The 27922-nt window shown below is 60.2% G+C and overlaps 8 protein-coding genes across 8 annotated transcripts; 2 read left to right on the plus strand and 6 right to left on the minus strand.

The window, feature by feature from the left end:
- Positions 1-23: 23 nt before the first annotated feature.
- Positions 24-2246, minus strand: ACA1_078910 (uncharacterized protein; the record flags this gene model as incomplete). The annotated part of the gene is made up of 3 exons (XM_004337771.1): positions 24-1664; positions 1743-1864; positions 1988-2246. The coding sequence occupies 3 exons, from the start codon at positions 2244-2246 to the stop codon at positions 24-26; spliced, it is 2022 nt and encodes a 673-aa protein (XP_004337819.1).
- Positions 2247-2540: 294 nt separating this feature from the next.
- Positions 2541-3699, plus strand: ACA1_078920 (uncharacterized protein; the record flags this gene model as incomplete). The annotated part of the gene is made up of 2 exons (XM_004337772.1): positions 2541-2642; positions 2974-3699. The coding sequence occupies 2 exons, from the start codon at positions 2541-2543 to the stop codon at positions 3697-3699; spliced, it is 828 nt and encodes a 275-aa protein (XP_004337820.1).
- Positions 3700-5006: 1307 nt separating this feature from the next.
- Positions 5007-8629, minus strand: ACA1_078930 (RNA recognition motif domain containing protein; the record flags this gene model as incomplete). Its single annotated transcript, XM_004337773.1, is given in 11 exon segments — positions 5007-5161; positions 5320-5417; positions 5571-5717; positions 5810-7130; positions 7152-7206; positions 7221-7350; positions 7449-7588; positions 7738-7889; positions 7970-8079; positions 8211-8295; positions 8359-8629. 11 exon segments carry the CDS (start codon positions 8627-8629, stop codon positions 5007-5009), a joined length of 2664 nt encoding a protein of 887 aa, XP_004337821.1.
- A 4046-nt stretch (positions 8630-12675) lies between these two features.
- ACA1_078940 (uncharacterized protein) lies at positions 12676-13573 on the minus strand (the record flags this gene model as incomplete). The annotated part of the gene is made up of 3 exons (XM_004337774.1): positions 12676-12843; positions 12999-13119; positions 13500-13573. 3 exons carry the CDS (start codon positions 13571-13573, stop codon positions 12676-12678), a joined length of 363 nt encoding a protein of 120 aa, XP_004337822.1.
- A 547-nt stretch (positions 13574-14120) lies between these two features.
- ACA1_078950 (fattyacid-CoA ligase) lies at positions 14121-20256 on the minus strand (the record flags this gene model as incomplete). Its single annotated transcript, XM_004337775.1, has 19 exons — positions 14121-14712; positions 14806-14940; positions 15051-15264; positions 15338-15443; positions 15567-15677; positions 15802-16184; positions 16269-16703; positions 16854-16930; positions 17024-17077; positions 17169-17297; positions 17385-17497; positions 17579-17660; positions 17791-18182; positions 18321-18433; positions 18687-18861; positions 18935-19053; positions 19215-19359; positions 19461-19621; positions 19914-20256. 19 exons carry the CDS (start codon positions 20254-20256, stop codon positions 14121-14123), a joined length of 3879 nt encoding a protein of 1292 aa, XP_004337823.1.
- Positions 20257-20418: 162 nt separating this feature from the next.
- On the plus strand, positions 20419-21412 carry ACA1_078960 (Longinlike, putative; the record flags this gene model as incomplete). The annotated part of the gene is made up of 5 exons (XM_004337776.1): positions 20419-20473; positions 20592-20715; positions 20817-20899; positions 20969-21102; positions 21206-21412. The coding sequence occupies 5 exons, from the start codon at positions 20419-20421 to the stop codon at positions 21410-21412; spliced, it is 603 nt and encodes a 200-aa protein (XP_004337824.1).
- Positions 21413-21540: 128 nt separating this feature from the next.
- Positions 21541-24490, minus strand: ACA1_078970 (uncharacterized protein; the record flags this gene model as incomplete). Its single annotated transcript, XM_004337777.1, has 7 exons — positions 21541-23464; positions 23587-23682; positions 23754-23813; positions 23895-23992; positions 24124-24192; positions 24305-24406; positions 24470-24490. 7 exons carry the CDS (start codon positions 24488-24490, stop codon positions 21541-21543), a joined length of 2370 nt encoding a protein of 789 aa, XP_004337825.1.
- Positions 24491-25223: 733 nt separating this feature from the next.
- Positions 25224-27573, minus strand: ACA1_078980 (uncharacterized protein; the record flags this gene model as incomplete). The annotated part of the gene is made up of 6 exons (XM_004337778.1): positions 25224-25448; positions 25556-25851; positions 26033-26310; positions 26404-26629; positions 27280-27313; positions 27460-27573. 6 exons carry the CDS (start codon positions 27571-27573, stop codon positions 25224-25226), a joined length of 1173 nt encoding a protein of 390 aa, XP_004337826.1.
- Positions 27574-27922: the final 349 nt, after the last annotated feature.

A 27922-nucleotide genomic window follows, 5' to 3' on the forward strand; every position in this document is an offset into this window, starting at 1 on the left:
TGGGCCAACAACAGTGTAGGAGCTCAATAGGAGCCGCCGCTGACAATGTGGAGGTGCGGGTGGTCCTTGTCCGCCTGGACGAGCGTCTCCTTGGCCACGCAGAAGCACTGGTTGACGTTGATCCGCTGCAGCGCCGTCGCCCGGGCCAAGACCTCCAGGAACCCAGCCTCGTTCAGGTCCCTGACCCCCGTCAGGTCCAGCTCCGCCACCGCCACCTCCGTCGCCGCCGGTGCGAAGAGGGGCGCTTTGCCCAGACCGGTCGCGCCGACGGCCTTGACGCAGCGCACGGCCTCGAGGCCGGTCAGGGCCGTCAGCCCGGTGCAGCCGCCCACGTTGACCTCGTCCAGACCCAGGGCGGCGAGCGCGGCGAGGCCGGCTTGGGTGGTGAGCCGGGGCGAGCGGATGACGTTGAGCCGCCAGAGGCGCGGGAAGTGGGCGGCGATCTGGGCCAGATCGGCGTCGGTGAGGTCCCAGAAGGCCACGTTCAGCGCCTCGAGCCGCGGGCAGATCGCGGCCAGCCGCGCGAAGTAGGCTTCGTCCCGCTTCTGCGGGTGCTCGTAGTAGGCCGCGGCCATGTTGAGCTCCACCAGGCACTCTAGGCGCAGCGCCGCAGTGCTGGGCACCGACTGGAATGGCAGGAATGTGAGGTCGTTCAGGTGCAGGTGCGCGAGCCGCGGGAAGAGGCGGTGGAGGTGGTGCGTCGCGGCGTCAGTCAGGCGGTGGCAGTCCGACACGTCCAGCTCCTCGAGCGCGTAGGGGCCGTTCAGATCGATGACGTCAGCCGCCTCCTTAACCAGCGCCTTGACCAGGGCCTGATCCTCCGGGTTCAGCCGCGCCCGCCGCAGGCCGCCCGCCCGCGGGTCTTCGCCGTCGGGGTCGATCAGGTCCTCCCAGAACGGGCCGGCGTCGATGGCCGCGAGCGGCAGCAAAAAGTCGTCGGTCAGCGCCCCGCAGCCGACCAGGCGCCAGCGGGTCATCTGGGGCCGCAGGCAGCGCACCAGCACCATCGTGAGGCTGCGCAGCGCGCACAGGCTGGGCGCCCAGGTCGACTCGGTCGAGTCCTGCTCCCAGTCGTTGCCGGCCAGCGAGACCTCGAGCGCCTGGTCGAGCGCGCAGTCGGGCCGCGCGACCATGCGGATGATGAGCGTGTTGAGCACCTCGTCGTTGCAGAGCAGGTCGAGCACGGTGGGGGTGACCTCCAGCTGCGCCAGGCTGCGGGCGAACATGTGGGCCAGGTTAAGGTAGCGCGCCAGCGCGATCGAGTCAAAGTCCTGGTCGGGCAGCCGCTCGATCTCGGCGTCGCTCGTCTGCGCCAGCGCGTGCCAGATCCGGCGCGCGAGGTGGTCCGGCAGCTGCGCGGCGGCGTTCAGGGCCGACAGCTGCTCCGGCCTGCAGGTGCGCACGGCCTCGACGCAGTGGTCCACAAGGCTCACCAGCGGCGGCGCCACGGCGGGCCGCAGGCCGCCGGCCACCGGCTCGGCGCGCCAGCGGACCACGGCCTCGTAGAACTGGCGGAAGTAGGGCAGCTCGCGGGCCTCGCGCGGGGCCGCCATGGACCGCTCGTGGAGGAAGTAGTTCAGGGCCTCGTCGAACGACGCGTAGCCCAGGTGCTTGACGATGTGCGACGGCAGGAAGGTCCACGCCGTCGCCGGCATCTGCTTTCGCTTCACTGTGAGCATCCTACGCGTGTCGTGTGTGTCGTGTGTGTTGTGTGTGTCGTGTCGTGTGTGTCGTGTGTAGACCTCGTTGGGAAGCTCGGGATCGGAGACGACGACGGCCTCGTAGCGCCACCAGTCGGCCTGCTGGTAGTCCTCGCCGGGCTCCCACATGTAGATGCCATAGCTGCTGGTGAAAAAGACCTTGCCTGCATCACATGTGGAGCCAACATTTCACGATTGCACAGACAAATAGACATATAGTGTCAAACATATGCGTGTGTGTCATGTCATGTGTGTGTCGTGTGTGTGTCGTGTCGCGCGGTGGCCACCTTCTTCGTGCGCGTGGTCGATGGTGAACTGCTGCACGAGGCGGCGGAGGCCCTCTTCGTAGGGCGATGTGGGCGCGGGCGGGAAGAAGTCAGTGTGGGTGAGGAAGTGAGCGACCACGTCCTCGGCCGAGACCGAGAAGGCGCCGTCGCCCCAGTCCTGCTCGCCCTCCACGTCGCAATCCGTGAGCCCCGGGTCCCTCCAGCTCAGCGGCAGGAAGGCACAGCAGGTGGGGCAGAACATGAACACGTCGATACCCATCCTACTGGTTCTCTACATAAAGAATTTTTTTGAATTCAATCTTGATATATAAGAATATTATCATGATACGGCGAGAGCAAAGGGGGGGCACGTACGTGTAATGGAGGAAGAAGATCGAACAAAAAAGTTGTTACTCTAGACTTGGGAGGGGGTGTATGTGCTTCTCTGTGCGCCCGGCAGAGAGAAGCAGCCAATAGGAATAATCACCACTCGGTGGATAAGAGCGAAACTGTTAACTGTTTATCTTTCTATTTTTTTTTCCAAGTCTGTTTTCCATCCATTTCTCTAACCTTGATGACAGTGAAGGCAGGAGAACTTCTTGAAATAGGCAAAGACATTCTCCTGCACCCTGACCACACCTCTATTGGAGTTTCAGTGCTGTTCCTGGGCCTTCAGGTTCCTTGAAGGAATGTGGTCCATTGTTGGCAGTCTTTGGGTTCCATTCAGCACCAATCAGAAAGCCAAGTGTTAATGCAACATCACCAGTGCACACACACACACACACACTCACACACTCATGCTTACACACACACACACACACACACCACAGCACTTTCCCTGTCATGCTGTGGCATGTGGTGTACAGCACCATTCTTGCAGACTGTCATTCCTAGGAATATTCTGGCTGTCCTTATTTTGAGGTACAACAAAGGCACCCAAGTTACGGGTTCTTCAGGGGCGTGTGGTGTCCTCTTCATGGTGAAGGTGGCGGTGAGGCGCTCCATAGCGCCTGGGCCTGGGCGGGGCCGACTGCGAGGCCGATGCTGAGGGCGACGGCGAGCTGGAGGGCGAGCTGGAGGGCGAGGCCGAGGCCGATGGCGAACTGGTCGGTGACGGCGAGCTCGACGGCGAGCTGGAGGGCGAGCTGGAGGCTGAGGCCGAGGCCGATGGCGAACTGGTCGGCGAGCCGGTGGCAGAGGCTGAAGCCGATGGCGAACTGGTCGGCGAGCTGGTGGCAGAGGCTGAAGCCGATGGCGAACTGGTCGGCGATGGCGAGCTAGAGGGCGTGATGGTGGCTGAGGCCGAGGCCGATGGAGAACTGGTCGGCGAGCTGGTGGCAGAGGCTGAAGCCGATGGCGAACTGGTCGGCGATGGCGAACTGGTCGACGATGGCGAGCTAGAGGGCGTGATGGTGGCCGAGGCTGAAGCTGATGGCGAACTGGTTGGCGACGACGAGCTGCTGGGCGAAGCAGAGCTCGAGGGCGAGGGCGTGCCCGATGGAGAGGACGAGGGCGAACTGGAGGGTGTCGAGGACGGCGTGGGCGAGTTGGAGGGCGTCGAGGACGGCGTGGGTGAGTTGGAGGGCGTCGACGACGGCGAGGGCGAGTTGGAGGGCGTGGACGACGGTGTGGGCGAGTTGGAGGGCGTTGAAGACGGCGTGGGCGAGCTCGTAGGCGAGGGCATCAAGGCGCGGACCGACACGTTGTCGATGTACCACCAGCAGCATTCATGATGGGTGTCGAAGTAGAGCCCCGTGGTCGAGGTGGACGTGGCGACCACCAGGAACGAGTACCGCACGGGGCTGGGGATGAGTTCGGAGGTGAGGGTCAGCAGCGCGGTGTTGTCCCACCGGACGCGCATCAATTGGCCTACGCCATCGTTCCACAAATCGAATGAGACGACGTAGGTAACGCCGATCTGGGTGGGGATGAGCTGGTAGCTGGTCTTGGCACTGCCGGTGGGACCGGACCTGAATCGCTGCGCATTTATGGAGGAGAAGGACCCAGTGCCCGAGGCAAAGACCCACTGGGTGGAGCAGGTGAAGTCGCCGCACACGACCAGCTCGCCGTAGTTGACGGCGGGCGACGGCGATGGGGAGGGCGAATTCGTCGGCGTGTTGGAGGGCGTGGGCGAATTCGTCGGCGTGTTGGAGGGCGTGGCCGAATTCGACGGCGAGATGGAGGGCGTGGCCGAATTCGACGGCGTGTTGGAGGGCGTGGGCGAATTCGACGGCGAGTTGGAGGGCGTGGGCGAATTCGACGGCGAGATGGAGGGCGTGGGCGAATTCGACGGCGAGTTGGAGGGCGTGGGCGAATTCGACGGCGAGGACGTGGTCGACGGAGTGGCCGAGGGCGAGGCCGACGGAGTGGTCGACGGCGAAGCAGACGGGAGGAGCTGGGTCACCGACACGTTGTCGATGTACCAGTAGCCGTTGTCGTTCTGGGCCTCGAAGTAGAGCCCCGTGGACGCGGAGGCGGCCGTGACTGTGTAGGTGTACCTCACCGGGTTCGTGATTGTTTCCGTGGTGAGGGCCAGCAGCTCGGTGGTGTCCCACAGGACGCGCAGCCACTCGCCAGAGGCGTCGTTCCACAAATCGAACGAGAAGCTGTAGGTCACGCCGATCTCAGTGTCGATGAGCTGGGAAGTGGTGTTGACGCCGCTGGAACCGGAAACGAGCTGCCCCGAAGCGATGACGGTGTTGACGGGGTCACCAATGGTCCATCCGGTGGTACAGCTGAAGTCGCCACAGGAGACCAGCTCCGTTTGGACGCTGGCAAAGCCCAGGCCAATGGCCAGAAAGATGAGCACCCAAGTGAACCACGTCATGAGATGAGACCTCTTCTTCTCTCTTCACGCAGCGCTGCAAAGAGCCCGTCTTGGTCCGCCTTCAGCTCCTCCGCCCTTCGCCCTTCGTATGGATAAGGAAATCTGTTTGTACTTTAGGTATTGCTTGGGTGGTTGGTCCATTTGAAACAGTTTGGAAACGGATCTCAGGAAATAAATTCGCCAATTTCAATTGCAGTGAAGCAGGGTGAGCTGTCAGTAGGGGGAGCCGGCGCGGGGCGGGGGCAGGTCGGCCGGGTGGTAGGGCGGCGGCCCCACGTCGCGGTCGCGGTCGCGCGCGTCGCGGTCCCTCTCCCGATCCCGCTCGTGCCTCCCGCGCTCGTATCGCCTGTCGCCCTCGTGCAGCTGGCCTGTGGGAGCCCATACAACAACGGACCATCAGTAGCCGTGGAATGCCCAGGTTCATGGGACACCTCCACTACCGCATCATGGCGCGTCACCACCCCAGATCCTCTTCCATGTGCTGTGTCGTGTGTGTCGTGCGTGTCGTGTGGCATCGGGTGTGTACCATCGTAGTCGGGACGGTAGTCGGGCTCGTAGAGAGGCGGCGGACCAGTCTCGAACCGGGACTCGTACTCCCACTCGTGGTAGGCCTTCGGCGCCATCCTGTGACCCGGCAGACGCCCGCCTAGCAGGCCCCGCCCAAGCCCAAGTGTACACGCAACGTCACCTCTCCGCCAATTACACATTCCACACATGACACACACCACACACACCACACACACCACACACACCACACACACCACACACACACGCCACCGGGGGTCGGGGGCGGTGCCTTCGTAGTCAAGCGGATGGAAGTCGGCGGCGTCGTAGGGGGGCAGCGCCTCGAACGAGCGCACGTCGTGGGGTTCCCACTCCTGCGGGTAGCCCTTCGGACCCCGCCTGTGCCCCGGCAGCCGGCCCCTGCGTCAGGGTTAGCCGGGCAGCACACGCACCACCGCACACGACGCACACGACACAGGCGCCACCGCAAACGCGCGGGAAGAAGTGAATACCGAGGTTTGAAGGGCGGAGGTGAGAAGGGCGGGTAGGCGTGAGGCGGAGGGATGCCACCACGCCCGCCGTCTCGGCCGCTGCCGCCGCTGATGCCGATGCCGCCGCCGCGGTCGGTCCACTCGCGCGAGACGCCGCCGCCGCGATCCCAGTCTCGTGGTCCTCCTCGCGGCGGAGGCAGCGGCGCCGGCGCCACGTCGCTCCACTCGCGGCCTCGGCCGCCGGCGTCGCTCCACTCGGCGCTGCGGCTCTTAAGAGGCGCCATGCGACCGCCGCCAGCCAGCGGGGGCGGCGGCAGCGGCTCACGCTCGCGCGGAGGCGGATTCCAGGCCGACGACGACGACGAGGGCTCCCCTCGGCCGCCACTTACGCTCAGGCCGCCGCCGCCGCCACCGCCGCGTTCAGTGTCGCCACGCTTGCTCGAGCCCGGGATGTACCACTCCTCGGGCGACGGCACAAAGTAGCGATGTGGCGGCGTGCCTTCGCGTCGTCGGTCCGAAGACGACGAAGAAGAAGAGGGAGACGAAGAAGCGAGCGATGACGACGAAGATGACGACGAAACGGGTGGCACGGCCGAGGCAGAAGGAGGAGGAGGCGAGGGCATGGTTGCGGTGGGCATGGAGGTGGTCGAGGGGCTGAGGTCCTTGCCGGCCGGAGCCGCGGGCACCGCCTTGGCCGGCGCGGGCGTAGTCGACGTATCGACGACGTCGAGCTTCTCGCGCTTCCTTCGGTGATGATGGGCGCCGGCATCGGAGGCCTCCGCGACCTGCGCGCCGGCTGACGCAGACGAGGCGCCGGGCAGACGGTCGTCGGCGGCGGCCTTGCGCTTCTGCGGACGCGCCGAGGAGAGGGCCAGGTTGGAGGGCAGCGGCGGTGTCCCTGTTGACACGGAGGGCGTCCCCGCCGGCAACTCCGCAGCGACAGGTGTCGACACTGCTGACGCCGACGTTGATGAAGACACAGTCGGCACTGGCGCAGCCGGCGCCGGCGCCGTTGCTGTGGCGGGCGGTGGGTGGCGCTTGGGCGGCGCTCCGCTGCCGCGCGCCGCCAGCTCCCTTTCTCGCTCCCTCTCCCTCTCCTTTGTGGTATCGCGCTCGCGTTCGCGCTGGTCCTTGTCTCGGTCGGCAGCGGCCGAGGAGGCGGCGGACGCGGGCGGAGCACCGACGGGCTGCGACGGCGGCGGAGGCGAAGTCGGCGGGACGGAGCCGCGGCCCTTGCTGCCGCTGCGGAGTGTGGGCGAGAAGGGCGGCGGCACTGTGGGCGACGAGAACTCAGGCCCGGGGAAGGTGCGCGCCGTGCGGAAGTAGTCCACCTTGAGCTTACCTGCGCACACACACACGACACGCTTGAGGGCCGTGGCAGACGGAAGCAGGGCCAGTGAGGGGAGGGGTGGGTACAGCTGCCGATGCGGACGCCCTGCATCATGTCGAGCGCCAGCTGGGCCTCCTCGGGCGCCGAGAAGGTGATCGAGGCGCACTGCTTCGACGCGTGAATGGCGACCGACTTCACCATGCCCCAGTCGTAGCACGCCTGCCACAATCGCCTGTCGTGTCGTGTCGTTGGTCGTGTCGTGTCGTGTCGTGTCGTGTAGTGTCGTGTCAGCTACTGGGGGCGAGACACAACGGAGACGTGGGAGGTTACCTCTCGGTCATGGTGTCGTCGAGACCACCGATCCAGAGCACCTTGCCGAACTCCTGTCGGCCGAAACGGATCTCCAGCGGCAGGCAGCCGAGGAAGACCCCGTTCATGTGTGTCAGCGCGTCCACCGCCTCGTACACCGTCTATTGCACGTTTTGTTACACCACACACGACACACACATACCACACACACGACACACACCACGACACACACACACGCCAGAAAACGACGTAAGCACTCCACAACGCAGTTGCAACCCGTTCAGCTGACGTGCGAGAAGGTGAGTCCCACCTGGAAGTCGACAAAGCCCTGCTGGCGGCCGACGTTGATGTGCGGGCGGTCCGTGAGGGTGCCGAAGGCGCCGAACACGGCCTCGAGCGTGGCCGACGTCACCACCGTGTCGTCGATCGACCCCACCCACAGATGGCGGCTCGACTTGTGCCCTGCGTGTGTCGACAGGAAAAGGTTAGGTTTTAGCTTTCTGGGTTGGGCGGGCGGGTGGGAGAGGAGCGGGGTGGTGTACCGGCGGTGACGGGCAGAGCGAGGGTCTTGGGCTCCTCGTAGCGGATCTTGACGGCGCTCCAGTCGGGCTCGCCCTTCTCCACGTGGGGTCCGAGCGTGTTGATCACCGGCCTGGTGCGGCGGTTAGCGACGTGTGTCGTGTCGTGTCGTTGGTCGTGTCGTGTCGTTGGTCGTGTCGTGTCGTTGGTCGTGTCGTGTCGTTGGTCGTGTCGTTGGTCGTTGGTCGTGTGCCGTGTTCGTACCGGAGGTGCTTACGGAGGTCCTTCTCCACCTCCTCCTTGGCCTCTTGCGCATCGCGTATGTGGGTGAAGAACACGAAGAGCGCATCTGTGGGGACGAGAGTCGTAAGGCCACAAGCGTGCGTGAGATTGGGTGCGTGGGTGGGGTTACCTTCGGCGGCGAAGAGGTGCTCGTTGACGTAGGTGACGCTGCCAAAGGGGGAGAAGAGCTTGATGAGGCTGTCGTGGAGCTCGCGCATGTCGACGTCACCGGTACTCGCGCTGCCTCCCGATCTCCTGCCGCTGCGGCTGCCCTCGCGTCGGCTGCCACTGGTGCTGGTGCTGCTCTCTTCGCGGCTGCTGCTCGAATCGGCCGGCCGTCGGTCGAGGTGGGCAGTCGCCGCCTTCAGCCCTTCCACAACCACGATCCTGCATGTTTGCATCGATCCGACGTGTAAGCAGATGCGGCGATGAAAGAAGGAGGAGCGGCAGGCATATACCTGGAGGGCAAGGATTTGAACTCCTGTTGTGTTTTATGTTCTTGAAGGAGGGCCTGTGCAGAGGAGGGAAGATTGGATGAGGAAAAAAAGAGAATCCGGGGGGGGCGTTCAATCTCAAAATCGCGAGCATGTGGCAGCAAAAAGAACAACAATCACTCATGCAAGCTAAGGTGGACGGAACCTCAAAGAGAAACTCATCCTCATCCTCCATGGCCGTTCAATGTGTTGCGTTCCTCTTTTTGTCTTTTTATTATTATTTTTTTCCACAACATTACTTTTTGTGCCCCAATGGGAAAAGAGAAAATGGTACTGGAAATTGAAGGAAATTGGCGTTTATTGTTGCGACGAGTTGCGGGCGCAGCTTGTCCTGAGCCGGGTGCGCGGCCAAGAGTCTGGTCCGCGAGGAGGTGCACGCCCACCTGATGGTGGTGGTCCCCACACGCGCACACACGCAAGTGAAGCGAGTCGCGAAGAGAGAAGAAAAGAATGGAAGAGAGAGAGAGAGAGAGAGAGAGGGAGAGGTCATGAATCAGGCCGGACCAACACGTCAGCATTGGAATGCATCACTCGTGAGCAGAGGCGCCACACATCAGGGGGCCGTGAATGGTCTCAATTGCGAATCCACCAAACTCGGGGGAAAGCGCAAGGCGTTATGGGGCATCACCTCCATGACCGAGAGAAAGAAGAGAGAAAGAGGAGATAGGGCAGAGAAGAGAGAGGAGGAAGTACAACGGCCGGTGGCGACCAGTAGCAGTCGAGCAGCAGAGGCAGTAGCACGCGAGCACCAAGAGAGAGCCAGAGAGAGACGGCGATAATATGCAGTGATACACAAAGATCACGCGCGTTATGTGTGGTGACACTAATGACAAAAAATGATAATAATAAATTATAAGCGCCATCATGCACACCGCAGGAATGAATGAACTGACCAACCAAAACGAATTGGGTGTGTCAGGCGCGCGCAAAACGAAAACACGAGAGAGGGGAGATGAACCATCTTGACCTGCAGACGACGACCGAACAGAGGCGCGCCGAGAGAGGTCGAAGAAGAGCCCACACACGAGGGGAGAGACGAAAAGATCGATCGCCGGCGAAAGACAGCGCGACGACGAGCCTCGAGGATTTGGAGGCGCCGTACGAGCACCGTTGGGTGGGTTCGGTCGAAGGAACGACGACGGTGACCAGTCCGAGAGATCTGAATACGAACGGGAGGAACGAGCACGGGGGGTGGACGTGTGGCGACGAAGGAGTAGAGGAGGAAGAGCGAAGAGCGGAAGAAGAAGAAGGAGACGTAATGGCGGAGGTGGCGAACGAGACGTGGAAGAATGGATATATAGATGACGGTCGTGCATCAACGGATAATAACTGGTATGCGGAAGATATAGAAGAGTGGGATCGATAGATGAGATGGGAAAATAACGAGCGGGGGATGACGTAGGGATGGTAATGGGGTCGACTGTAAGCTGCTCGACTCGAAGCGCAGATTCGGAAACGCGAGTTCAGCTGTGATTGATAGCTAGCTATGTCGCACGACGACGAAACGATCGCGTGAAGCAATGTGGGGGGGCGGAAGAGAAGGAGAGGTGATATTCGAATAGAGATTGGGTAGCGTATGGGATCGCGAGATCTCGAAGGCGCGCTAAGTGCGGCTCGGGGATAGCTGAAGAGTTTCTGCGCGTTGCTGACTGAAGGACGAAGAGGGAGAAGAAGAAACGAGGAGAAGACGGAACGGAGGATGAGAAGGAAAAGAGGAGAGAAAAGGGAAGCGAAAGGGAGAGTAGGAGAAGGATGGAGTGTGCGTTGTCCAACGGGGCGGTGGTCTCTCTTTCTATTTCTGCACAACGTGAAGTGGATGGTTAAGAACGGCTCAGCTGAAGGCAAAGAGGGAGGAAAGGTGTACCTTTCGCTGTCGCCCATGGTCGAGTCCGATCGATCGCGTCTAGGATGTCCTATTTGGCCTACACCCCCAGACCCGAACCGGTAGAATTGCTTGCGCCACACTCTTCTCTCCCTCCAATCCAAGGCCTTCTCTAATCTCTAACTCGCGTCTCGATCGAGGGGAGGATGCGCAAAGGGGTGGTGGGGCGTGCGAATTGGGCCGCGAGACGGACGTGGTCGGGTGAACGGGGGGCGAGAGTGGTGCACGGTGGTGGTCCCCAAGAGCGGTGCGAGCGAAACCCTAGGAGTGCGCGGAGCCGAAGGAAAGGGAACGAGCGAGCGGAGCGATGGTGGGTCGGTGAAGGGAACGTGCGAGATAAAGGAGCTGGCACGCTGGCGGGACCCGCTGAGGCGAGGTGGCTTGAACACGATGTCGCGTTCGGGAGGGAGTGACTGCGCGGGACCTAGAGATGCTGCGAAGAGGGGGAACGATGGCGTGGAGAACCGAACGGATGGGAATGGATGGGAACCCGATGCGAGTCCATGGACGCTGGAGCCTTCGAAAGATGCCAACCTGGAGATCGCGAGCCGGGGTCGATGGGCCTAGATGGGAATGTACGGAACACGGACCGAGCTGCTCTGAGAATCGCGGACGTGTGATCGATACGTATCTGCTGAAAATCTGGCCAGGCCGTTGGATGGAGTCGAGCTGCGGATGGACGCGGGATGCTTCGCGTGCGTATATGCCGGGAGTAGGGACTGGAGACGCGAAACAGAGCTGCTGATCTGTAGCGCGAGACGAAAGGGAGAGATGGCAGGGGACTTCTCGACGCGGTGTAGCAGTAGAGGCGGTTAGGTGATCGACGAGACTGTCTGCTCAAGGCGAACCTTGCGATCAGCCCTCTCCTATCAAACGCGCGAACGGCTGAAATCTGGGATGACCCGAGATCGAGGACCTCCAATCGGATCGAGATGACTACCGTCTGAGGCTTGTCCTGTGTCGGGGTCGCGTCGTGTCGTGTGGTGGGGCAGGGAGGGGACGGGCTCGTTCAGTTACACGAAGATGGGCGAAGAGGTTGGGGAAGGGGAGTCGTTTGGCTGCTGTCGTCGCCCGTTCATCATCTTGTCTGAGGCCATTATCGAGCTTCTGTTGAATGATCAACTATTAGCCCAGCTCATTCGAGGAATTGTGGAGAGCGTGATGTTTGGTGAAATCGGCAGAGGTGAATTATTACCTCTTGATGCTATCGGTGTAGATTACCGCAGGTTGGTTGGGTTGTTGCTTGTTGCTTGGTTGTTGTAGGTTGTGATGCTGGTCTGCTGGCCAGAAGTCTTCTTTGGCGGTTGGAAAGGTGCGATTTTTCTGCGAGTCTTTTCGCCTCTGATTGGCCCGACTTGTGTGCGTCGACAGTGGGAGATTGGGATCTCGCAATAAAAACTGCTCGCTTTTCAAAGTCAGCACAGAAATACTAAAATTCCATACATTCCCAACATTCGGGGGGACCTCTCTGGTTCGAACCCCGTCACAACGACCAAAATTCGCTATTTTTTTTCAAGCCGCACCCGAATTTGGCCCGCGTGGCGGTTGGAAAGTCTTTCTTATGGTTACTCTACAGTAACTCCGCGCAGTAACACGTCCGGTTGCGTGGGAGCACGGTGTGTCTAGCACGGATGCGATATGGCCATCCCTGCCCAAACTTGGACCGAAGGTTGGGACACCTGTGCGATCCATAAGATGCCGGGCACTTCAGCCTCTGTGCTCAGGTGGGTTAATGATATCCGACCTTGTAAGTGAGAACTTATTGACTTAAAAAAGGTGCTCTCCGCCTACAAAGGTCCTGTTTTGTGTCCTTTCTGGTGGTGTCATGGTAGCCTGTGGCCGACTCCGGTCGAGTCCAGGCGACGAGCACTCCGTTGTTCCCTCGCAGCTCACACTCACGCAGTACTCAGGCAGAACGGGGGTGGCAGAAGAAGGAGAAGAAGAGGGAGTGTAGCGAAGATGCCAGCTGGCCGTGTGCAGCCGGTCTGGGCGTTGCGGCGCTGAATCCGCCTCGCTCCATCGGCGTTGCGGCGTTTGGTGACCCATTTTTACCCACCCGGCTGGGTCGCGGTCATGGTCGGCCGGAGGGCAGGAACGAGGGGACATCGACATGGAAGATGTTGCTGGCGGCGGTGGCACTCGCCCGCTGCCGCGGGGTCCGCCGCTCGACGATGATGCGGCGAAGGAGGTGGAGATCGATGGCGATGACATCGATGACTGCGAGGTCGGGGCCGATGCTCTACGAGCTGCGGGCAGAGGGGTGGCGGAGGGCAAAGCGAAAGAGGGAGAGGCGGATGAGGGAAAGAAGATCGGAGCGATGTGGGTGTAGTGCATCGAGTTCTCGGAGCGCTTGCCCAGCCGACGCGATCCCACGAAGGGAAAAGTGCGCTTGACCAGCTTGCCGAACACGCTCCGGTTGGCCATCTCGAGCGCGCGCTGCTCGCAGAAGGCAGCGTACTCGTGGTATACCGCGGCCTTGGACACCGAGCCATCTGGACGCCGCGCATAGCTGGCCCTGAGCCTGGACGATGATGCCATCACCATCACCACCCGAACCGGAGAAGAAAAGAGGAAAATAAGAAATCGAGTAAGTACACCACCTTCATCTGGTATCTGGTGTCTGCTATGCGTGCCCCGCGGATGCCATGATGGCCATCGCGCAGATAGCGATGCCATCCCCCAATATCATGAAATCAATCATGTACATCACCGCGTCCAATAAATCAAATCGATTGCATCAGCCATGGATTGGGGGTCGTGGTTTGGTGGATGCCACATGTAAATCGTGTGCCGAGGGTGGTGGGATGATGGCTCGGCATCACCCCGATGGCGACGGTGGCGATGATGATTGCATCAATCAATCCGGGGGGCGGTGGGGAGGGTAGCACAACGTACCACTCGACGACGATGGGCTGGGCATCGTCCTTGCCAGTGACGAATCGAGTGACCGGCGGGATCTGGTCCGTCATCCGTTCCAAGGTGCTCGCACTCAACTAACAACCCACCAACCAACTGAGCAAGCAGCCAAATGGCTCGCTGTTAAGTTGAAATTCCTCGTCGGGAAGGCCGATCTGGCGAGCTAATCTTGGCTCGGTGTGTGGTTGGTCTAACTGGGCTCAACTGTGGCAGGAGGCCAAATTCGATGGAACTTTCCCCAATCAACCAAGAAGAAGCCTGAACTTGCCCCTGAAATAGACCCACTTTTCTCCATTTGTTGGCCTGGTATGTAACGGCGGCCTGCGCCGTTCTTTTTCGAATCCAGGCCAGGTGGTGGTGCCGCCTTTTAGATAGGCGTTGTGACTCTGCTACGCTGAAGCCAGGCACTCCGTCACCAGCCAACGAAAATAATTGTGTATGATTGTGCGGTCCATGGGCGGACACTCGATCCCGCTCCCCTGCAACGCTCTACAACGATGATGATGGAGCACAGAGTACCATTCATGAGTGGTGCATGGGGGGGAAGGAAATCGAAGAGCAAAGAACGAAGAAGAGCGGAGACAGAGAGAAAGAGATGGCTTACCTGAGCGTGTGGGCACAGCTGTACTCCTTGGCCCGGAACGGCAGCGCGCTGCCCTGGAAGTATGACCGCAGCGATACCAGCGCCGGACACCTCCTTTCCTCCTCTACTCCATCTTCGTCTTCATTTTCCGTTCTCCTTTCCTTCTTCGTCCCCCGCCGCGTCTTCTTCTCTTTCTTTGTTCGTTTTTGCTTGCTCTTCGCTTTCTTCTTCTCTTCGTTCTTCTCGCCCTGGCGTCCGGTTCGCTTCGTGTTGTCGACAGCGCGCATGAGGCGTCGCTGCCACTCGTCGTAGGGGAGGCCCTCGAGTTCGCCCTCGTGGCCGAAGCTCAGTAGGTGGTCCACCACCTCGCCCCACAGCAGGAAGCTCCCCCGCCGCGCGTGGTTGTAGTTCACGAAGTGGTACGTCGCCACCGCGCCAGCGCCATCGCCATCGTCGGCCTCGCCGCTCAGGCCCTGCTGGCGGAGGCTGAGGTGCACAATGGCGCGAACGACAAAGTCCACCGGGGCGAGGTTCATGCCCGTGGTAGAGGAGTCCTTCTCCGCCGAGGGCAGTGGGTAGGCTCCCAGCTGAAACACGCCGCACAGGAACCTGGTGTCATCGTCGTTGTTAAGCACGACACGACACACGACACACGACACACGACACACGACACACGACACACGACACACAAGGAGAGGGTACAGGAAGACAAAGTCATCGGTGTTGGAGTGGCCGGTGCGTGAGTGGCCGGATATGGTGCCCGGGCGGTAGACGCGCGCTCGAAGGCCGCGGTCCGCTGCCGCTCGCACCAACCGCTCTGCCACCCACTTGCTCTGCCTGCACTCCAGCCTTAGCTGCATGCGTGTGTCGTGTCGTTGGTCGTGTCGTGTCGTTGGTCGTGTCGTTGGTCGTGTCGTTGGTCGTGTCGTGTCTGATGATTACAGTACCCATAGCCGGTGAGGTGGTGAGGGTCGATGGTGGCGAGGTCGACATCCTCGGGGTGCGCCACCGCGTCGGGGTTTGACAGGACACTCATCGTCGACACGTAATGGAAGGCGACCCCGGCGTCCGACGTGCGCTGCCGGCCGGCGCACGCCAGCCGCAGCATCTCGAGCGTGCCGTCCACGTTGCTCGACTTGAGCGCCTGGTAGGAGTGCACGCCTGCGACGTGCCACGTCAGCTTGGGCGGCGGTGGTGGTCAAAGCGAAAGCGACGGGGCTTGACGCGGGCTTACCGTTGACCCAGGCGGCGCAGTGGTATATGGCGTCGAGTTCGTTCGTGAGTCGGTCGTAGACGGCCGGCGGCAAGCCTAGCCGAGGCTTGCACAGATCGCCCGCCAGCTGCAGTACGCCACGACGCGCACGACACACGCACGGCACGGCACACGGCACACACGGCACACACGACACACGACAGTTGGTTTTGTGTCATCTGTGCAGCGCTGCGCTGCAGAACAGACGTACGGGAGCGATCCCCGCTGGCGTGGAGTCGTCCCACAGGTCGTAGAAGCGCAAGGCGGCGTCGACGCGCAGTGCCGCCTCCTCGTCGCTGCTGGCCCTCACCAAGCAGTACACCTGGTAACAGCGAATTAAATTAAATTAAAGTACATAATAATTGAAGGCTGAACAATGAAATCAATGCAAATAGAAATATATCAATAAATAAATAATAGATAAATACATAAATAAATGTAGGTACCAGAATGTCGTCTTCTTGCTCGAGCAGTTCGGCGAGGAGGAAAGCCCCAAGGAAGCCCGTGGCGCCGGTGAGCAGCACCCGCTTGGGAGACGAGGCGGGCTTCCCAGAAGCCAGCGGCCCGGATGATGGCGAAAAGGGTACGATGTCATCGGGGAGCGTGGTCTCGGCGTCCCAGTCGATGGTGGTGGTGGTGGAGGACGATGACGACGCCGGGACTGCGAGAGAAGACGCCGATGAAGTGGAGGCCGTCTTCGATGAAGGCGAAGGCGAGTGCGACTGCAGGAATCGGATGACGTCATCCAACCGGGCGCTCTCGCCATAGAGCATCGCCGCCGGCACTTCGACTCCGAACTTGTCCTTCACCGCCGACAGCAGACGCACGGCTGCACCGTTCACCACCGACAGTGCACACGCCACACACGCCACACATCGCACCGCACACGCCGCACACATCAGCGGGGGTGAACTGTGAAGGCTTGGGACAGTGATGGTGATGTACGTGCCTGACAGAGAGTCGCCGCCGATCTGGAAGAAGCTCTTTTTCTTGAGACTCGCAGCGGCGCTGGTGACGCCGCCATGCGACGGGCGGCCGCCCGCGTCGTCGTCGCCCTGGGAGAGCACGCGGTCGACCACTTCGATGAACCGGGCTTCGGCGTCGAGCCGGTCGCAGAGGGCGGTGAGGGCCGGGCGGTAGTCGCGCTGCACGGCGTGTCGCTTGAGCTTCTGGGTGGACGTGAGGCGGCCGTTGGCGTCGGTGAACGGCTCGGGCTCGAGCAGCAGGCCCTTGGGCACCTCGTAGGGCTGCAGCTGCGCGTTCATCCCGAGAACGGCGAACTCGTACAGAAGGTGGTCGACCACCAGCGGGTTCTGGCACAGCAGCCGGGGGTCCGCCAGCTCCTCGGCTGACTGAAACAGTGTGTTGTGTGTGTGTGTGTGTTGTGTGTGTGTGTGTGTTGTGTGTGTGTGTGTGTGTGTGTGTGTGTGTGTGTGTGTGTGTGTGAACAAGAAGAGCACAAAAAAAGCATGGTGAGCTGTGCGTCTCAAAGCCGTACCCAGGCCCACGTTTTCTGTTTTGGCCCACTCGAGCAGAACGTCAAGGTTGGGCACCACAACGGCCACCAAATACGACCTAAGGTGAAGAAGAGAAAGAGTCAGAGCGTCACGGGTTGGGAGTTGCTGGGAGTTTAAGGAGGCGCACACACCGCAGAGAGTCGCCCCACACGAAGAGCTGGCGACGTAGCGGCTGGCCCCAAACACACCTTCGAGCCGCTCGGGGCTGTGCCGAAAGGGGGGGGGAGACCGAAGGGCAGCGGGTGGGGTGGAGTGAGAAGTTTGCCACCACATTTGCTCGGTGACTTGATGCGTACGCGATGAACTCGCCCTGGGCGAGCTTGAACATGTGCTTCTTGCGATCGATGATGACCATCTGCTTGCCCCGCTGTTCGCCCACGTCGCCCGTGTGGAACCACCCCTCGGCATCGAAGCTGTCATCCGATCTGCGCGCGCGCATAGGAGTTAAAAGTTAGGTAGGTTATGCTCAACAGAAAGAACGAAAGCGAAAGGGGAAAGAGCGAAGTTGGTACTTTTGCTTCCAGTAGCCCAGGGCCATCGCGGGCGAGCGCACGCAGATCTCGCCCCGCGGGTAGGGGGAGTCAGTGATGCGATACCCGAGCTCTTCAGCGTCGATCAGCTTCACCTCTGTGCGAGAGCAAAGAATGGAGGGTCAGGAGCAGCGGCTGGATGGGTGGGTGGAAGGCCAAAGGGACGACGTGCCCACGGAGCCGGTCACGTTTCCCTCGGTCATGATGCCGGCAGTCTCAGTGGTGCCGTACCCGTTGAAGACCATACACTGAAAGCACCTGCCACCAACCACCCAGTAAGCCGACCATCCGTGCGTGTCGTGCCTCGTGTGTGTGTGTGCGTGTGTGTGTGTGTGTGTGAGTGCGTGTGTGGTGTGTGTGTGTGTGACTGTGGTGTTGCGTGGCGTACTTGTCCAGAAATTGGAGAACGGAGGGTGAGGTCGGTGCGCCGCCGGTCACTAGAACCGCGACCCGGCCGCCGAGCAGCTTCGAGAACTGCCGCAGCACGAGCCTCTCCACCTCGGCCTCCGTGTCGCCTTCGTCCTCCACCGGCGTCAGATATCGCGCATAGACGCCCTCCTCTTCTTCGCCTCCCTCTCCGCCTTTTCCCGCCTCTTCTTCGCCCGTTGTCTCGGGCTCGTCTGTTGGCTGCAGTGACGCCAGCTGGCGCTGTCGGAGGCGAGACAGGGCCGCGGCGAGCGCCTTCTTGTATTCGTTGTGGATGGCGTTGAAGAGCCGCGGCGTCGACGACAGCACCGTAGGCCGGAGGATCGCCAAGTCCTCGAACATCACATCTCCAATCTGTCGTGTGCGTGTCGTGTGTGTCGTGTGTGTCGTGTGCGTCGTGTGCGTGTCGTGTGTCGTATGTCGTGTCGTGTGTGTCGTGTGGCGAGTGAGCAGGTGGTGAAGGGAAGAAAAATGGGTGGGGTGAAGGCGTACGCCACTCGCCAGCCCGATCCGTCCACCGAACTGGATGGCCACCATCACCGACCGTCGCGGCGACGTGTGGGCCAGAGGAGCAAACGAGTAACCCACCAGCGGCCGCAGACTCGCTGCGGTGGTGGGCGAAGAAGTGGTTAGAAGAGAGGGGGGGTTCATCACATGGTGCCTGCAGAGGTTGTGGAACGGCGCAACACAAGAGCGGTGCAGTCAGCGCTTACAGTGGCTCTGGGATATGGAGTGACGCCAGCCGCCGTCACTGTGCATCACCCCTGGTGAACAAAGGCCAACTTCAGGTTAGCTGGGCGACGGGAATTGCTGCGCATGCGATGATGATGATGCCGATGATGCTGATAGTGATGGTACCCTTGGGCTGGCCGGTGCTCCCGCTGGTGTAGATGATCGAGAAGAGGTCCATGGGCTCGGTGAACACGATGTTGTACTGGTCGCCCTCGTACTGCAGCTCTCCCGAGTCGTAGCGCTCCTTGCCCTCCGCCTCGAGGTCCGACATTCGCAGTAGCGCCACGCCCTCAGCCGAACCCTGCTTGACGCCAGATATTAACGCTAATATTAATTGCCATAATATATATATATATATAAATAATAGGTCCTACCAGCAAATGCGTGTCGATTGGCGAAGGGTCCATTTGAATGACGACCGCGAGCGCCGGACATTCCTTTCGGAGCTCCAGGAACCGGTGGACGTACTTGGCCTCGCACACCACCACCTTGGCTGCAGTTGATCCGAGGCACACCACAAAACGCGTGGCACGCACATGCACCACCGCACGCACCGCCGCACACGCACCGCCGCACACCATTGCACACTCTCGCGGGTGAGCTGACACTGCGAGAAAGGGGCTTCGGGTTGGTTGTGAGAAAGGGGGGGCGGACCGCCTGTTTCCTGCAGGATCTGCTTGATCGCGGCGTCGTCGAAGGCGACGTGCACGGGAATGGTCACGATCGATTTGAAGATGGCCGCGTAGTCGGCCACGAACCACTCCACGCGATTTCCGCCGCAGATGATCATCATCTCCCTCTGTCGACAACGCCATGTGAGCACGACACGCACGCACGCACGCACGCACACACGACACGACACGCACATACGACCGAGCAAAACTGTAGAGGAGGCCGTACAGGCTGGATGAGACGAAGCAGGGCGGCGCCGAAGTGGAGGGCGCGATGGTGGACCTCCGCGTAGGTGGTCCAGGTGAATCGGTTGGCCAGCTGGGTCGGTCTGCCGTCGTCGTCCCGAGCCAGCACCTGCCTGTGCCCCAGCAGCGGCCGGCCAGCGAACCCTTCGAACGCTCGCCTGACCATGGAGCGAGAACACATGTGCTCAATCATCATTGACAACAGCCTTTCGCCATAGAAATATATGAATATATTCTGAATGTTACCTGAGGCATTGGGCAATGCAGCCGCCTTTCAATGTACACCGCTCGATGGAGTATTGGTGCTCTACGCGCCATTATGCAAATTATTAATAGTAATAAAACAACAGCATTTTTTACAATGTAAGAATTCAATAATAATATAATATTATTATAAATTGAACACCAAAAGAAGATAAAGGAATGGTGGGGGGACCTGTTTCGCGGGAGAAGGGGTGGTCGTGGAGGGTGCGGTCGAAGCGGGACTCGTAGCAGGAGGCGCACACGTCAAAGTCGGCGCACTCGAGGCAGTGGTACCGCACGCAACCGCCGTGGCCAGGCCCGTCCGCGGCGGCGGCGGCGGCCTCTGCGACGGCGAACTGCAGCTGGTCTGGCGTCAGCTCGTCCCCAGCCTGGGGGATGATCTTCGAACACACGTCGCACCCGACCAGGCTGCGGCCGGCGTAGGCCGTCGACGGCGGCGGCAGAGCAGCACCATCACCCGATTCGGATGCAGCAGAGTTCTTGAAAGGGATGAAGCGCCCCAGCAGCTTCTTCATCTCCCCTAGTTAGACGTCAATAAGATAATAGAGCAATAAAACAAAACTTGAGCGAAGTGGTGTCGGGAAAACATATTTTCTCTTCATTTCTTGAATCAAAGATTACCTAAAAGAACGAAAACGACAGACGGCACACGACGTCGGCCACGGCACCATCGCACCATGTTTATCCACAGTATATTCATCATCAAACCGGCCGACCAGAATATTCTCTACAGTACTCCCCCCGCACTTACCCTACATTTTTCCGTCCGCCTGCCTCTTCCGTGGATTATTTACAAATAAAAAAATAGATAATAATACTATTTCTGTTATTAATATGTGACGGGGCGCAGGCCGACACTTTGTGGCGGAGGCCAACAGCGAGGAGGCGGACGAGTGGCAGGAAGCCCTCTACAACGCCACGGCCGTCACATGGACCCAGCTCAAGCCCGAGGAGCACCTCATTGCCGTCGTCCAGTACCGACCTCTCCTCCCGCCCTTGTCCGTTGGTGAGCTTTCGCTCTGACCGTGTGTGCGTGTGCGGTGGTGCGTGTGCGTGTGCGGCCGGGACTCAACAGCAACAAGTTAGTGGTGTATACGCTCGTGGGCGAGGTCCTCATATTCGTCGCCGGCCAGGAGAACAACGCTGACGAACTCGGCCGTACGTGTGCTATGTGCGTGTGCGTGTGCGTATGTGTGTAGCTGAAATTGTGACAACGACACACGACAGTGTCGGATGTGCTGCAGGCGATTGTGAACGTGTTGAACGAGCTGGGCAAGAAGAAGGGCAAGCTGGTCACCGAGGAAGGCATCCTCTCGCAGTACGCCAAGGTGTGCATGTCCCTCAATTCCATCGTCCAAGCCGTACGTCTCTCCTCCCCTCCTATTCGCGCGTGTGCGTGTGCGTGTGCCGTGGTGCGTGTGTGCGTGTGCGTGTGCGTGTCGTGCTCACATTCATGGGGCGCAGAATGGAGTGGTGAACCTGCTGGATGTGGAGGAGATCCGAGGGACGGTCAACCTGAAGCCCGAGGAGGTGCGCGCCAAGAAGCTGCAGCGGGAGCAGAAGGAGCTCAAAAAGCTGCCCAGGCCGCCGCCTCCGGCCTTCCCGCTACTCGACTGCTTCGAGAAGCAGAACGCCGCAGCCGCCGCGGCCAAGTCCCAGCCCGAGCCCTGACGCGCCAGAGCACTCACCGAGCGGGTCCAAGGAAGGAATGTGTGGAATGAATGTAGCAGATGATTGTTTTTATGAAAGGAGCGCGTCAAATGTCGATGTCGTCATTGTCATCATCGTCGTCCTCGACGTCATCTTCGGAAGAACCGAGCTCGGGCGACGGCGACAGACCGGCGAACAGTGACTGGAAGGAAGGAGTCGGACCCATTCCTGCCACCGTCGCCTTCTTCTTCACCATCTTCGACGTCGTCGTCTTCGTCGACTTCTGGCAGGGGCTCGCCGAGTCGTTGTTGGCTCGGCTGCTGCGGCGGTTGGGGCGGTGGTTGAGGCGGTGGCGGGGAGGCGGAGGAGGAGGGCGGGTTGATGTCGGCGGCCTGGGAGGAGTAGGTGAAGGGCGTGAGCTGCGAGTGGTCGAGGAGGGTCGACGGCCAGGGCCAGTCGCCCTCGTTGTCGCGCCGCTTCTCGGCCTCCTCAGCCTCCTCGTCGTCTCGCTTCAGCATGATCTCCAGCTCCTCGTCGACTTCGATATCGAGGTCCTCATTCACTTCAGCGGCTTCGATGGTCTTCTCGTCGCCTTTCTTGCCGTCATCGCTCAGCTGTTGGTTCTTGCTCGCCGTAATTCGAGTGTGCGGCGTGTCCCTTCGCCTCACTTTCTTCGTTTTCGTTTTCGCTATTCGCACTTCCTCGTAGCCCCGCTTTCTCGTTGGCTCCTCCCTTACATTCGCTTCGTCGTCTTCGCTCTTTCCGTCCTTTGCGTTCCCCTTTCGCGCTTCGTTCTTTTTTCGCTCTTCGTTCTTCTTCGCCGCGTGGAGATGGGCCGGCGGCGGGAGAGGCTCCTCGGGCTGCGAGAACGGCGTGTGGATGTCCCTGAGCGGCGTGCCCCCGCCGCTGCTTCCGCCATCGCCGCGACCGGGCGAGTCCACCGGGCGAATGGGCGACACTGCACTCGCCAGCGACGCCAGAGTCGTCGCGAGCGATGCCGGCGGCGAGGGCGACAACTCGAGTGGCTGCGGCTGCGGCGGCGGCTGCAGCGGCGAAGTCGACGGCGGTGTAGACGACGAGCAGAGGAACGACGGCAAGACCGAGTGCTGCTGGGCCGCAGCCGCGGAGGCGGACGGAGGTGACGGCGAGCGACGATGGCGCGTGAGCGACGCCGGCGAGGCGATGAGCGGCGGGGAGTAGGACACGGAGGCCGAGCAGAGGATGAGGGACGACGACTCGTCGCTGTGGCTCTCGCGGCCTTTCGCAGCCTTGTCGCGCGACGCCGCGAACGTGGAGGCCGACGACGCCGGGGTTGACGATGAGGACGAAGAAGATGAAGAAGACGAGGACGATGACGACGGAGACGACGACGAGGGGGACGCAGGGTGTGGAGGCTGCGGCGGAATGTCAGGTACGTCAGTTGTGCTGTGCGAAGCGCTTCTGGCCGCCAGATCCCTGCTGCCGCGCTGGCGGTCCACGCGCGCGTTCGCCGGAGCGCTGTAGGGCGAGGACGAGGCGGCCAGTGCGCCGGTGGTCGAGGTCGACGTCGCTGCGGCCGATGATGAGGTGGTCGCTGTTGGTTTCCCGCGTTCGTGTCTCTCTCCCTTCCGCTCTTCGATCTTTTCCCTTCCGCTCTTGCTGTTGGCCTTGGCTTCTTTGCTCGGGTTGGTCTGCACCGCGAACTGGATCTCCGAAGTGTGCGACGTGAAGAGCGAAGAAAACGACGACATGGTTGGGCCTGCTTGCGTTCCTCGCATCTGTCGCTTTCGTTCTTTTTCACTCTTCTCATCCGCTCCTTCGTTGTAGGCCTCATCGCGGTGATCCTGTCGACGCCCGCCTTTTCGGTCGAGTGCTGGTGGAGCGACAGAAGATGAAGAAGACGATGAAGATGAGGTTGAGGTTGAGGTAGATGTTGGTTCGGATGAAGCCGAAGAGGCCGACGACGACGACGACGAGGGCGAGTTGAGAATCGAGGCCAGGATGCTTTCCCAGGGCGTCCCGCTGCCCTGGTAGGGATGCTGTGCGCTCAGCAGGTTGTTGAGCCGCTTCAGCAGCGCCCGCTCCACCTCGGCCCTGTTCAAACCATCCACCCACCGCCCATCCACATCAACGCATCAGCTAAGTTCTGATGAACTGATAAACGTAAAGGAAGCAGTTTCCTGAGAGGGGATGAGGAGAATGAGCGGGCGCTGTACAGCGTGGCCTTGTCGCCGGCCAGTCCTTCGCACCCCTCGGCCCTCAGCTCCTCGGCCAAGGTGCTGTTGATCTGCGCGTAGTGGGCCAAGGAATTCCTTCGAGCGTAGTGTCAGCAGAGAAGACGTGGTCGGCAAAACAAGTGGGGAACAGCAGAGAAGCCCCTTACCGTAGTGTGGTGATCTCGCGAATGCACCGCTTCAGCTGGTCCACGACGCACGTGGTGGATCTGGGCAGGATCGTTGCTTATTGTTGGGGACTCACGCACGTACGGGTGTGTCTGCACATTGACGCGCTCATGAGTACGCACCTGTGGTTGATGGCATGCGACTGGCCCAGGATGGGGATGGCGGCCAATTTGATCGGGTCTCTCCACTCACGGGCATCCAGGAGACGTCCCTCCAATTCCTGCGCGTTTTGCCCCACCATCAGGCACAACATGACGACACGACACGACCAACGACACGACACGAGGCCTACAGTAGGTCGAGGAGGGCACGTGCATCGCCCTGTTGCAGTTCGGTGATGAAGAGCCGCACGAGCTGGTCCAGCTTGCGCCCGGCACAGGAGATCTGCAGCAGCAGCAGCGCTTCGTTCCGGTTGCGCACCTGACCACCGTGCAAGACATGTCGCATATGTTGAGCGTCGTATCGTGTCGTTGGTCGTGTCGTGTCGTGTCGACTCGCGCAGAAAGAAGGGTGAGTGTGCGTGGTTGCGTACGTGCTGGAGGATGAAAGCGGGCGGGAGGGTGAAGAGGGCCTTGAAGGCGGGTTCGCTCGTGCCGCAAGCCTCCGGCGGCGTCTCTGGCGTCAACGCCGCGTCCTGCACGAGGTGGCGACGGTGGGCCGCCCGCAACCGTTACAATTTTTTCAATAATAAATAAACAGGGGAGAAGTACGCGTTCATCCTCATCTGGCCCAGAGGAACCGCTCGGGTTTATGAGGGTGCCGCGAGAGGTGAACAAATCAGCGGACCCCGCCCACATCCGCCAGCTTTTGTTTTGCAATTTCTTTTGTAAAGTGACAAAAGAAACGAAAAGAAAAGAAGAAAAGAAAAGCCGCTTTGTGGCGGAGCTGTTGTCCACTCGGCTTTTTAGCGCGACTTTTGACTGTCGTGCATTTTTTGCCATTGGCCGGTTGTGTGTAAGTTCGGCCTTTTTAGTGCCCTAAAGCCACACGCCGTGCGAGACGGGGATCTCAGAGTGGTGGAGTTTGAGAATGGGCAACGCTCTTTAGTTGGGTAGTGTGCCGCGCAAGGGAAGACCCCACAGATGGAGGACGTAACCTTTGACTTCACCGCCATTGAGGTGTTGCTCTACGCCCGAGGATTTGTCGCGACCATCACCAACTGCCGCCGCAAGTATCGACGCTTTCGAGTCAAAACCGCTTCTTGGTGGGCACCAGAGCAACGTAACCCCTTCTTCTCGCCAACACCTCATGAAACCACCACACTAATCTTTACGCGTGAACGAAAACGAGAAGCGCTCGCCGCCGCCGCAGGCTACCAACAAATCGGGCAGGTCGGGTGGCACGATCGCGGCAACCTCGCTCCACAAAGATGATAACAGTGCAAACACATAAGTTTGCCTCTTGTTCGTATTCCCAATTATTTGTAAGAAAAAGAAATGGCCACTTGGGGTCTAGGGGAGTTGGAGGTCGTGTTTGAGGCTCAGAATCGTGTCCAGGTCAAAGACGGAGCGACAGTCTGCGTGCGCATAGGCGGTCTTGTTGGCCGCGAGCGCCTCCAGCCAGGGCCGCACCCGGCGGTAGTAGTTGTCGCCCCGGGCTTCCAGATGCTTGTCCTCCGCCCGCAGCTCCGGTAGAGGTACCAGCTCGAACCTCTTCCTGTTCATGACCTCGTGCATCTGCGAGCTCACATTCAGCACAGCACCTTTAGTACGATCGCCAAGACACACAACTCGCACGACACGACACGACACGACACTCACATGCGACATGACACACGCGCTACCTGAGGAAAGGTGGCCATGAGCTTGTGAAACGTGACGGGGTAGTAGGGAAGCCGGATGACGTCATCCTTGACGCAGAGGAAGAAGGCAGCCGGCACGACAGAATCGAGGAAGTCTCTGCCCTCGCCGTAGAGCCGCCCATCGAAGGCCGACCGCTGGTGGAACCCGTGGTAGGGGGTCAGGGCCAGCCCGTTGCGGGTGGCCCACTGGCCGAAGCCCACGTCGTCGAGCCCGCCGCACCCCAAGCTCGGCTTGCTCTTCAGGTGGTCCCTCGCCGCCCGGTTGATCAGCCACCCGGCTGCGTGTGTTCAATCCAATTAACCAATGAACGATCAGCACACCATCGTACACACACACACACACACACACACACGCACGCACGCACGCACGCACGACACACACACGACACACGACACACACACACACACACACACACACACACGAAACACACCAACAGAAACACACAAGAAGACGCGCACCTCCGCCATGGGGCCAGATGGTGATGGAGCGCAGATCGGGGGAGGCAGGGTCGTCGTCTCGTCGGCCGTTGTACCACGACGTGCGATCGCCCAGGAAGAGCGGCTTGTCGGCAGAGTTGCTGGCGGCGTTGCTACCGTTCGACGAGCCCGCGGCAATCAGGCTGGCCACCGTGAGGATTAGGTTGCGCGGGTGCACGTAGCTGTCGTCGTCGGCCTTGAACACCCACTCGACCTCCGGATACCGCTCCTCCCACACTCTGAAGTAGAAATGCGCAAACCTGCTCGTGTAGACAGAATATAGTGTAACTCAGTGAGAACATACTCAACATACAACATTGGCACGTTTGGAATGTGGCGGTGGTGGAACGAACCGGCAGCACTTGGCCGAGACCCAGGAACGCATCGCGTTGCACTTGGGGACGGTGATGGTGCCGAGATCGGGGTCCTCGGTGTCGCTGATGAAGACGAAGAGGTCGCGCGCCCATGGGTCGTCCCTGTAGACGCGCCGCAGGAGCTCGACTCTGGCCCGGTTCTGCGCCACGGTGGTGACGATGACCTTGACCTTCTTCTTGAGCTCGTACAGCGCAAGATCTTCGGCTGGCAGGCCAGCAGCAGCGGGAAGTGGAGATGGAGAAATAGAAGAAGAAGAAGGACATGGGGTGGTGCCGCTGGCGCCACCTGCAAGGAGATAAGAAGAAACGAAAGAGGCGGAAGATCTTGATGAAGGGTTGAGAAAGGAGGTGAAAAGAACGAAGGAGACAACCAGAAGAAAGAGAAGAAGAACGAACAGCCTCCTGATCGGGGGCAAGGACGACAACATTGCTGGTTGTTGCAGTAAGCTGGGGCGAGACACTCCTTCCCTCCGCCCGCAACTAGTCCCTTCTCTCTTTGTGGCCCGCTATCTATCTGCTGTTTTTGCCGATTTCCGAACACGCCCCTGCGGCACTCAAAAAATCTTAAGGTGAATCTTAAGGTGTTTGGTGTCTGGTGTGTTGAGGAGTACAGTTTTTCAATTATAATCAACACAATCTCCCATGCGTGCGTTTCAGGTCTCCTGTTGTGGCACGAGAACGACCCTCCAATACGCCCCAATAACCGCGGGCTGTGGGCACTCTACAACAGACTAACCCGAAGAATCGCGAATCCCACGGGAAGTGTGTTGGCCTTGTGGGGGGTCAAAAGGTTTCAGTGACACGCACGACACGACACGCACGACACCAACACGCAACTAACCTGAGCTGGCGAACCCAAGCAGGAGAAGTACGAGATGCTCCTCAACCGCTACGTCGAGGAGGAACGCAGCCCGCAGCGCTTCGCCCTCTTGCCTTCTCTCAGCATTTCTTCCATAAAGAGACCCTCATTTATTGGCCAGATGGGAAAACAGGAAGAACATTTAATTAGGCCAAGGTGACAGTGGCATTCCAAACGTGGCCGCTGGTCGGGGCGGCCAGGTTGAAAGTCACCTTGGAATAGAGTCCCTTCTGTGGCGACAGTTGCAACAGGATCTTGGGGTGGCTGCCCAGGGTGCTGGAGTAGGTCATGGCCAGCAGTTGACCGTTGGCTTTCAATTGAACACTGGCTGATAGGATGAGCAGTGTAAGAGAGATCATTTGAGTTGTTTGATGGTAACAATAGGGGGGGGGGTGACATTCACACCAAACAGATTGCCAAGAATGAGAAGAACACCCACAGAAGTGTGATAACAGAAAGGTGACATTATGGTGTTGAAGGTCAGAGAAGAGTGAATGTCTTGCCAGCGGGCTATGAAGATATTGGTTGGGCAATTTAGTTGTCAGGCACACAACCAACTCTGCCTGTCAAACTACTCCTCCAACAACTCCACTGTCACAGGACATGGGACTGTTACTTTTTCCAACTACTGAGTTTGGA

Source organism: Acanthamoeba castellanii, assembly GCF_000313135.1.
Source record: "Acanthamoeba castellanii str. Neff unplaced genomic scaffold scf7180000084615, whole genome shotgun sequence".
NCBI lineage: Eukaryota > Discosea > Longamoebia > Acanthamoebidae > Acanthamoeba > Acanthamoeba castellanii.